Below are 11,486 nucleotides of genomic sequence, written 5' to 3'. Positions count from 1 at the left end.
TACAGCAAAAAAAAACCCTGCACCATTGGATCAATATTTTGTGCTTCATTTTTCAAATATAGTTCCAGGCCATAAAGAAATCCCTTGTAATCAATAAGAAGAGTTAATTTTTGTTAATTTAATCAACACTTTTACCCTTGTCTTCATGTCATTTCTGACTTGTGGTGATCCTAACTTGAACCTATCATGTAGTTTTCTTGGGATTGATTGAGGAATGTGACCTGTCCAGTTTGTTTTCATGGCTTAGTGGGGACTCAAACCCTGGTCTCCAAACACTAGACCATAGGATTTTAGGTTGTTGATGAGCTTCAGGTTGAGAACTGATACCAAGGAGGAGATACTTGTTCTCCCTTTGATTTTCCTCAATTTATTTACATCATAGAATCAAAGAATCATAGAGTTGGAAGAGACTACATGAGCCATCCAGTCCAACTCCCGTCATGCAGGAAAAGCACAATCAAAGTACCCCTGACAGATGGCCATCCAGTTTCTGTTTCAAGGTTTTTTTTTATTTCCTTGCAAATGCACTTTTTCTGAAAAAGGATTCCAGATCTTTCAGAAAGTCTCAAAGGGCTCCATAAACCAAAATACATTAAGAATTCACTTGAATAAGTCCCATTCAGTGAACCTCAAACCTGTAACCAAGACCAGTTTTCTGCATTGAAAATTTCATAAGCATAAGAAACAGGCAAACTTTTTTTAACCACAGTTAGACTAGGAGCCAAGGAGATCTCTCCAATCTATATGGTCCACTTGCTAGATCTCTGATAGCAGAATGGAGTTCCCAAACATGCCTTCTGTACCATTACTGATTCTGGAGAAGAGACCATTTCAGCGAGTGTTATTTGTCATGCAACCAAGAAAACCCTTGTTGTGACCTCCTTCCATCTGGAAATCTATTATATCAATTTGAAAGACTGTGTGGATTCTGAATCGGTCTTCACTGTCATTATCTAATTCAAAGCAACCCTGACAGATGGCCATCCAGCCTCTCCTTAAAAGCCTCCAAAGATGGAGTCTCCACCACACTCCACACTCCATGGTCAAGACTCTACCTTTGGAAGACAATCATACTCAGCAATGAGTGATTTCCGATGTTGATGATGATTTGTCGCGCAACCAGATAACAATCAACGCCTGCTGAAATCTGCTCTTTTACACAACCATTAAGGGTTAAGAAACCATCTCCAGCTTCCATAATGGCAACCCTGGAGCTCAAACATATTTAAAATTGTATTGTCAAAGGTTTTCATGAGCAGAATCACTGGGATGTTGTGTGGTTTCCAGGCAGTATGACTATGTTTCTAGCAGCATTTTCTCCTGATGTTTCACCTGCATTTGTGGCTGGAATCTTCAGAGGAAACATCAGGAGAAAATGCTGCTAGAACATGACCATATAGCCTGGAAACCACACAACATCTCATATTTAACATTGATTTATTGGACTAGATAAGCCTTCTGAACTCTATCTAGAAGTCAGAATGACAAAACTGAGACTTTTGGATGTAACATGAGTTGACATGACTCATTAGGAAAGGCTGCTGCTTAAGGGAGGAACTATGGGAGGAAGACCAAATTGAAAGCACTTCTATAAAGTGCAATACATGCATATACAATTGGAATGGAGATACTGTGTTGATTTGATATCTATGTCCCAATTTAGCCGTGATTAATTATCTGGTAGCCCACTTTTTCAGTTGCTTTTAAAAGCCCAGTTTCTTTCCCCTCCCCTTCCCCCCTTGTCCTCTACTTATTTCAATTACTGCAAACTGAGTTAAAAGTACAAACATGGTCTGCACTCAACTCAGCAATGAGAAGAGGAGAGGATGGTGAAATCTCATCCTTCTCAGTTTTTGTTCTTGTTGTGTGCCTTCAAGTCGCTTCCTGAGGTGATAGTATCATGGGATTTTCTGAGGGCCCTTCCAGTCAGGCCCTATATCCCAGGATCTGATCCCAGGTTTTCTGTTTATCCCAGAATATCTGGCAGTGTAGACTCACATAATCCAGTTTAAAGCAGAAAACCTGGGATCAAATCCTGAGATCTAGGGCTCGTCTGGAAGGGCCCTGAGACTGAGAGAGTGTGGCTCAAGTAGGTTCCCATGGCCAAGCAGGGATTTGAACCTTATTCTCCAAAATCATAGTCCAATACTCAGGCCCTTCCACACAGCTGAGTAAAATCCCACAGTATCTGCTTTGAACCGGAATATATGTGGGATTTTCTGTCTTGATATTCTGGATTTTATGGCTGTGTGGAAGGGCCCTCAGATGACTACACCACCCACATTAGATCAGTCAAAAGCAAGCATCTGTAGCCTCTTTTAACTTGTGTGTTCTTCCTCATTAATAACTCTGTCATCTTATCCTCATTCTGATGTTGCTTGACCATATGTGTCCCAGTTTTTATCTGTGAAATTTTGGAAAATATGCTGACTATGCTGCCTTGGACTGATGGATCAATTAATAAGTGGGTTACATGTTCCCTAATAATTGATTTTTAAAGTGACTGCTTCACAAATTAATTTAGGTATAAAGCTAAACTGTGAACAAGTCATCAGCTTTGAACTTCTCTACCTGGCCAGGTTTTTCTGCAGAAGAAATAAATTGCAATGAGTCTCAGTGGGAAACCAAGGATTGGACAAGTGAAAAAAAGTGGGATCAAACAAGAGATGTGTTGGTTGAGTTGAAAGGAGCCAACTTCCCTGTATTCTGTGGTTTTTGCAGATGAAAGAAGGAATGAGAATGGAGGAGAGGGGAAACAAAATACCTCCTGCTCAGGCATGACATCAATGGAAATGTCAACAAGGAGGACAAAGAGGTGAGATATCATTTAATGCTTCCTCCTAATCATTTTGAGATCATGACACCTGAAAAAAATAGAAACATGAACAAAGAAGCAGGTAAATGCCATAAAGTGAGTCATCTTCATTTTTACAAGATGTCACTGATCAGGCTTATATAAACTCTGGCCTCCGCAGCTGGGATACATTGATGGTCAAAGACGAACTGTGTTCAACAGAGACTGACAACTCCCATCATGAGGCACATGATACTGTTATGCTTTCTCATGCTGCTCCCTTGTGGTTTTGCCCGTCCGCGTCCAGTTGCTCAGAAATCAAACCTTCTGTTATCATTCTTGGATCCCAAACACGCACAGGTATGTAACCCCTCAAGGTTTTATCAGCTGTTGCATAGAACTGAATCGGTAGTGTTGTGCTGTTGTGCTGCTATTTTGAAAACCGCATTTGTTGTTGAGATACATTAAGCGATATTTGTAAAGTATGTAGCTTCTCTCCATGTAACTCCAGATGAAGACGAGTAGATCCAATGAAATCAAGGTGGCAAGCTACTAACAACCAACTTAAACTGCATTTCAAATACTCAATATATACCAAAGTATGGATCAACCCATAAACTTGATGAAAATCTTCAGAGGAGGTTAATGAGAATTGATTTTTACAGCAGATACACCCGAATGGCCTTTTGTTCACCTCTTGCTTCACCCATGGTTCCACCAATACTGATCTCTATTAAAAGAGAATAGAAAATTCAGAGCTTGGGAACATTACTGTTTTTGCACTTCAGAGACATATTTGCGGTAATCTGAAAGATCAAAATGCAAAGGGATCTTGTAGCACCTTAGAGGCTAATTGCGGGAATGAAGTTGGTCATGTAAGCTTTTATAGACTAATTCTACTTGCTCACATATATGTGTTACCTATATTTTTGGACTACAGCTTCCAGAGTCTTATCAGTATGACCAATGGTGAGGGATGATACCAGTTGTAGTCAAGAAATATCTTGAGGACCACAATTTCTATATCCAGTATGTAGATTTTCTGGGAGATTCTGTGAGTAGTAGTTCATAATACAACTGTTCTAAAAATAGGTAAAGTGTGTTAGATGCTATTTGTTTTTTCAAATGTTTATGCTCCATCTTTATAATCACAGACAGTCTTAACTAACTTCCCTCTATCTTTGCCCTACCAGGCTTGGCTCGAAAGGTTCTTTTTTATAAAATCAAAAACCGCACATAAGCACACCATGGAGGAACTTCTTAAAAAAATGCAGGAATTTTACAATTTGGAACCAACAGGAACACTTGATGACAAAACTGTGGAAATAATGAAACTGCCCAGATGTGGAATGCCTGATGTCTCTGAATATACCACTTTCGAAGGATCACCAAAATGGAAAAAGAATTCCTTGACTTACAGGTAAACTATGTTTGATCTTTTTGAAATTGGATGAAAGAAGCAACTATTTCCTAATTATTAATACAATATTTATCACCTTTGTTCAAAGGATAATTAACACTACTTCTGACCTGCCTCAAGACAAAGTGGAATCAATCCTCGCAGAGGCCATAAAGGTTTGGAGTGATGTGACCCCTCTCAAGTTCACAAAGACAACAGATACTGCTGATATCGACATATATTTTGCACGTGATGGTAATGCTGCTTTGTTTATATTATTGATTGCAGGACTTGGAAAAACTGCATTCTGGAACATGGCTCCCAGAATCCTCAGTCATAAGTTCTGCTTGCTAGGGAATTCCAGGGGTTGTTATTCTGAAAGTTATTTTTCTATGTTCTAATTATTTGTTATATTTACATCTCTTAGGACTCAAATATTTTATAGGAAAAGTATATTGGATTTATTTCCCATTCAAAAATAATCAGTTGGGTGGTAATGATACAAATCACTTGGAAGTGTGATTTGGAGGAATCTCACAAGAGGCTTATGACATCTTCACCTGTGTAAATCTATGAGGCCAAATGAAAATTTCCAAGGCTCTATGTAAAAAATATATATTTTTACATTTTGAAAGTATCCAATTTGTAGATGTTATAGTGGTATAGTGGAGTCAAAGTAAATGATGTTAAAGTATCAAGATGCTTTAATGTGAAGAGACTAAGGCCTCATCCAAGGCCATAGCCAGAAAAAAATGTCCGGGGGAGGGGGATGAAACCTTTTTTTAGCGAATCATGAAGAGTAGTTCCATAACGCAAAATAATTTAGAAATCAGTCTACATCGATAAACTTTAGTGGACACTCAAGACAGATAAACTTCAGTGGATACTCATGGGGATTTGGTTAACCAGTTAAAATTCATGAGTAAACCAGGATTTTTTTGATACCTGAAAAGTTTCAGGTGGGGGGGAAATCCCTTACCACCACCCGGCTACAGCCCTGGCCTAATCCACATAGGCACTATAATTCAGTTAGAAACTGGCTCAAAGTCAGGGTAGCTACAAAATGTTCACCTCCAATGTGACCTCCAAGTAGCATGGTGCCAGAAACCACATTTTTTAAAAAACTCACCAGAAATTCTGGATCACGCTATAAAATGTGCTGAAATCAATCACTTTATGAACAGAGCAGTGCTGCAAAGCACTTGTCAGGTCAGGTTTAAACTCCAGGAGTCAGAGGTAGAAGCCCAGTTAAGAGTGTAACATGAAAGTAAATAAATGCCTCTCCTCCTGTAAGGAAAGGACAGAGTCCTCATGGGAACACTAGATTCCAATGGCTTAGTTTTCTCTGCTTTAACTCAAATGATGATCAGCTGTTTTCAATCAGCATTTTTTTTTGCTAGAAAAGCTTTTTAAAAATCCTGGATTCAGTCTGAACCAGAATCAATTGAACTTTGTAGACTCCATGGCAGTTTTGAACAGGTTATATGGGTACCTGTACACCCTCCAAAGCAAACCGAATTTCTTAAATCCAAATCCAAGGGCCCTGAGGCTGGATCGATACTGCCCTATATCCCAGGCTCTTATCCCAGGTTATCTGCTTTAAACTGGATCATATGAGTCTATGGTGCCAGATATTCTGAGATAAGCAGATAATCTGGGATCCAATCCTGGAGGGACCTCCGCTGCAGTCTGGCCAGTTAGAAAAGGCCAGACGGGCGAGGGCGAATAGCGCTGGAGGTGGGGCCAACTCTGGCCCCGCCTCCCACGCTATTCACCCTGGCCTCGCCTCCCACGCAGCGTGGGAGGCGGGGCCAGGGCACGCTAGGCGGGGGGGGGGCACCACCCTGACGGTGCCCCGCCTTGCGCCCAGTGCGCCCTGGCCTTGTGGCAGCCGGCCGGGCAAGGCCAGCCAGGCCAGGGCACACTGGGCGGGAGGCGGGGCACCATCAGGGTGGTGCCCCGCCTCCCGCCCAGCCTGATGGTGCCCCCCCGGACCTGCGCCCGAGGCGGCGGCCTCACGGGCCTTCCATGGTGGGGCTGGCCCTGAGCATAGCCACTGATGATTGGGAGCTGGAAGATTTAATCTGAAAAATATGTATTTCCCCAAGCTCTAATACAGAATATGAAGAGGCTTCAAGATATTGAGCACAAGATAGATGAGAATGGGAATTCCTTGCATTGCTGGTAATACAGTAGAATCTCATTTATCCAACATAAACGGGCTGGCAGAATGTTGGATAAGCGAATATGTTGGATAATAAGGAGGGATTAAGGAAAAGCCTATTAAACATCAAATTAGGTTATGATTTTACAAATTAAGCACCAAAACATCATGTTATACAACAAATTTGACAGAAAAAGTAGTTCAATACACAGTAATACTATGTAGTAATTACTGTATTTATGAATTTAGCACCAAAATATCACGATGTATTGAAAATATTGACCACAAAAATGCGTTGGATAATCCAGAACGTTGGATAAGTGAGACTCTACTGTACTATCTTTTTCTCTTCCTACTCAGAACATGGCGACAACTACCCTTTTGATGGAGTGGGTGGAACTCTAGCTCATGCTTTTGCTCCTGGAAAAGGCCTAGCAGGGGATGCCCACTTTGATGATGATGAGTACTGGACAGAAGATGACGAAGGTAATGTCATTCTATTAAAATACAGATGGTGAGTCCTTCTGCTCCCTAATTAAAAGTATTTCTTACATTATTACATGGGAATGCAAACTGCAATCAATTATTTCTCCCACTTGGCAGACAAACACATAGGACTCCTTTTCTCCATCAGGTGCTCTTTGCTAGTAATTGTCAATCTTTGTTCTTCTAGTTGTTTTATAAGATGGCCTTCCAGAATCTCTGTCCATTAGTTATTTTGGAGATGGAAAGAATATTTAAAATATTCTAAAATAGTCAAAACTGTGTGGTTTTCCAAGACTTTCTCTCAACAGGGAGAAAATTGCTCAAATTACTCATTGCTGTCTTTTGGAGAAAATGTAGTGTGGAATTACATCTCACACTATATTGGAGTTTCTGGATGCTAAAGATCTAAACTTCTGGAAGATCAAAAGTTCAAAACAATTGCTCTATATTTTGGAAATATTCATTGGTACGCACACACACACACACACACATTTCTCTACAGTGTACCAACGAAATCCAACTGTAGATCTTGCGGGTGGGAGTGAGGACTACATCTCACAAACCAACATGTAGCTTCCTATTTGCATAACACACTCAACCACATGCACTATATTGTCTAAATGTTACTACATCAACATTATACAAGGTTCTGTATGTCCTTTTTCATGTCAGGGGTGACTTGAGAAGCAGCAAGTTGCTTTTGGTATGAGAGAATTGGCCGTCTGCAAGGACGTTGCCCAGGGGATGCCGAGATGTCCTAGGATGGCACTAGGTAAGGTTGTAAGTATTGTACATTATATTTTTCAAAATATTTTGTGTAGTGTATCATCCATCACGCCTTTTAATTACTGATATTTCTGAAATTTAGAACACTTACAAAATGTTTATCATGCATTCATGATTTGTCAGCTTTGCTTTTTATGTTTTAGGAACCAGTCTTTTCATTGTTGCTGCACATGAGTTTGGTCATTCCTTGGGCCTTGGTCACTCAAAATCCCATGGTGCTTTGATGTATCCTACCTATAGCTATAAGAAGCAAAAGAACTATAAACTTCCAACAGATGACGTAAAAGGAATACAGAAATTATATGGTAATTTCATTGGAGAGAACTTTCTCTTTTGATAAACTAATGGTGGGAGGACATCTACAATTAATATGATTGTTTCCATTTTTAAGCCCTGCAAATACTAAGGAAACATAACAGTGTGAGAAAGGATCTGACTCATTAGGTAGCTGAGTATATCATAAACAGGTCAAGTCTAGGCAGCTAATGACTTGTAGGTTATTTCTGTATGGACATCTTGACAAGAATATTCAGAAAAATTGTCACTGTGCAGAAAACATATTGACCAGACTCTTGTTTGGCCAGTTTTGTCTAGAGCAATGAATTGTTGACTGATGAGCCAACTCATAAGTAAATTCAGAGAGTGCAATGACTATTGCTAATTAGGACTAACAATAGAATTTGGGGTATTTTTTTTCAGGAATCATAATTAACTTAGCATTTAAATGGATGACCAGCCTGAGCTGAAATTTCTCCCATAGTGCCCAAGTTTGCACAGACCTCAGTGAACTCTATATGCCATAAAATATTGAGAAGAGGATTTAAGAGCATATTATTATTATTATCATTATCATCATCATCATCATCATCATCATCATCATTATTGTATGACACAGCAAACAAGATAGATATGCTGGATTTTGTTTCATTATTATTATTATTATTATTATTATTATTATTATTATTATTATTTATTGACTTAACAAAGTGGCAATTTTATATGTACAGTATGTTATTTCACATCGAAATGTGTTTCTCCAGGTATTGGTCCATGGTATCCCCAAGGTTATTAAAAACTCAATATAATTGAGATTGATTAAGTGTAATTCATGTTGGAAAGCCCCATTATGCAAACCTTGAAGCCCCCCATAAGCCCCCCATGAACCTCAAATCTGCTCTACAATTTATAAACAAGGATTTCTTTTCCCTCGATAGAGAAATAACCTAAAGAAATCAGCTCCTAGATCACAAAGAAAACCCACAAATGTTTTTAGCTAAGCCAATTCATCCCACCCAATTGTTGGTCAAAAATCAGTTAACGTGTATACATGATATGACATTGGTTCAGAATCACTAGTTAAAAATTGACCCTACAGTCTCCACCATTGCCTAACCTTTTGAGACCAAGAAAAATGAATATAATACACAATAGCCATAGGAACTGCACATATAAATCACAGCGCTACAAGAAAAACATCTGACTGGGGAGGGAAAAGGAGAAGTCTCCTGACTTTAAAGCACAGATTGTAGTGATTCCCGTTTCCAGTCTCATTGGCAGGTTTGGGGGACTTAAAAAAGATGAGATGTGGGTCCAGATTCTCGATTAGCATAGCATATAGCAATAGCATATTGGTGGATCATCTGAAAACTATTCACATTGGGTCCTGTAACCAAACTCTAGCAGATACCAAAGACCTACTGTATAGGGAGAAGTGCTCGTCCAGGGTTTTGAATGTCATAAACAACACCTTGAATTCAGACCAGAAGTGAATGGGCAGTCAGTGCAGAGCCTTTACAACTGGTGCTACATGTGATATGCCATTGGAGGGAGAAGGAGCAGGGATGAGAAAGAATATTTCTATATGATTTTGTTGAACTAAAAAGTTAACAAATGATTAAACAAAAATACATTTTCTAATGGATTGCAGACTAAAAGTCAAGCAATGATAAGAAAGTACTTATATAATGCATTCCTGTGACTCATAACTTAAGTACTAAATGAAATTTCCAAACTCTTATCAAAATTATCCTCATGGGATAAATTGCAATAATCTATGCGGACTTCTTGCTGCCACTTCTAGTAGCCAAGGTTGCTCATCATGCCAGTAAAAATTACCATTAACCTAACAGGAATCTCACTCAGCTCATTGGGACTTCTTTTTGGATGGATATGTATGGAATTCACACTTGAGATAGTCTTGCCTGCAATGAGTATTTTCTTAATTCTTCATTTTTGTTTCATACAGGAAAGAAGAGGTCCTGAACAATCCCAGCGTGTGTGCTCCAGAAGAAATAAAACAGACCCATTTTGTATTTATATTCATTTTACAATATATATGATCTTTTTAATAACACAAAATGGCAAGAATCTCTGAAATTTGAACTGGAGGCTAGTGAAATGAAATCATAAGCAAATAATCAGATTAAGCTTTATGAAACAGCTGGTTTGAGAAGTACTGCACAAAGATTTCTGTTTTTAAAAGAAATAGTTCAGACACGGAGAACCATAGCACATGAAGCAAAGTCATTGCAAGGCTTACTCTACACAACTTTCAGCTTTTTCGGTTTGTCAGGCAAAGTTCTGACCCTGCCATCCCACTTTTATCAGCTGCTCTTAAAATATCCCAATTTCTCTCTCCTCCTGCTTTCCCTCTTTGTCTTCAGATTACTTCAATTGCTGCAAATTGAGTGCAAAGTGCAGAAGTATTTTGCACTTAGTTAACTCAGTGGGACAGAATGCAACAGTCTTAGGGCAGGTATGATCTGCTAGTTAATATTATTCTTATTAGTTTTATCAGCCAATATCCAAGGAGACATGGTACGACCCTTTTATCTGCAAAGGATACACAATGCCACAGAAAACAGCAAATCCTATTGAAGTGAAAGACCTCCAGACCAAAAATACCATAGACTAACATTAGAAGACCTAGAAATGTCTAGAGAGGACATATTTTGTCAGACATGGACACATGAAACTGCAGATAATAGTCCTGTGGTCAAACTGCACTTTAGTAATTCTGAGTAAAGATAATCTCATGCCATTCCAGAAAGCTTCTAGACCAGTGATTCTCAACCTTGTGGATCCCCAGGTGTTTTGGCCTACAACTCCTAGAAATCCCAGCCAGTTTACCAGGTGTTAGGATTTCTGGGAATGGTAGGCCAAAACATCTGAGGACCCACAGGATGAAAACCATTGTCTAGAACATCATTAGCAGTTTTTGGGAATGCCATTAATACTCTACTGCAAAGGAGAGGTCTGCTTGTCTAGATCCATCTTCATATTTACATTTTAACCAAGTTAAAAAGCTCTTGGGAAAGGTTATTAAAATCATGTAATCTATTGTGTAATGCATTCTCAATTAACCTGATTTCTTGTAACTCTGTGTAAATGAAGATTGTTTCAAATGAACAATTAATGAAATGCTGGTGGGGGTACTGCTCTTTTTAAAATTATGAATTCTTCAAATAAAACACTTTTAACAACGACAAAGCTGCCTGTAAGAGATTTCCTTGGTCTTAAGAGTGGTTTGGCATTTGGCATGGGAAGTTTTGGTTTGAGGAATACATGCACACACATGTATTGCCAAATTTAATTACACTAGCAGCAAGATAGTGAACTGTACCACTTGAGAGTGTAAGTGTGGAGTAACATTCTAAATGCTTGGTTACATCAGTAAAAACAGGAGCCACTGGTGGCGCAGTGGGTTAGACCCTTACGCTGGCAGGACTGATGACTTGAAGATTGGGTTGCTGACCTGAAGGTTGCCATTTCGAATCCAACCGGGGGAGAGCACAGATGAGCTCCCTCTATCCCTCTATTCAGCTCCATGTGGGGACATGGGAGAAGCCTCCCACAAG

General features: G+C 39.3%; 1 protein-coding gene across 1 annotated transcript; it reads left to right on the top strand.

Annotated features, from left to right (window-relative positions):
• Window positions 1–2,967: 2,967 nt before the first annotated feature.
• On the top strand, window positions 2,968–11,118 carry LOC100553835 (matrilysin). The gene is made up of 6 exons (XM_008108053.3): window positions 2,968–3,154; window positions 3,988–4,214; window positions 4,303–4,448; window positions 6,718–6,843; window positions 7,773–7,934; window positions 9,875–11,118. The coding sequence occupies exons 1-6, from the start codon at window positions 3,035–3,037 to the stop codon at window positions 9,889–9,891; spliced, it is 798 nt and encodes a 265-aa protein (XP_008106260.1). The 5' UTR covers window positions 2,968–3,034; the 3' UTR covers window positions 9,892–11,118.
• Window positions 11,119–11,486: the final 368 nt, after the last annotated feature.

The sequence above is a fragment of the Anolis carolinensis genome, chromosome 3 (genome assembly GCF_035594765.1).
Source record: "Anolis carolinensis isolate JA03-04 chromosome 3, rAnoCar3.1.pri, whole genome shotgun sequence".
Lineage (NCBI taxonomy): Eukaryota > Metazoa > Chordata > Lepidosauria > Squamata > Dactyloidae > Anolis > Anolis carolinensis.
The sequence above is the reverse complement of the archived record's forward strand: the minus strand, read 5'-3'. Positions and strand labels throughout refer to the sequence as shown.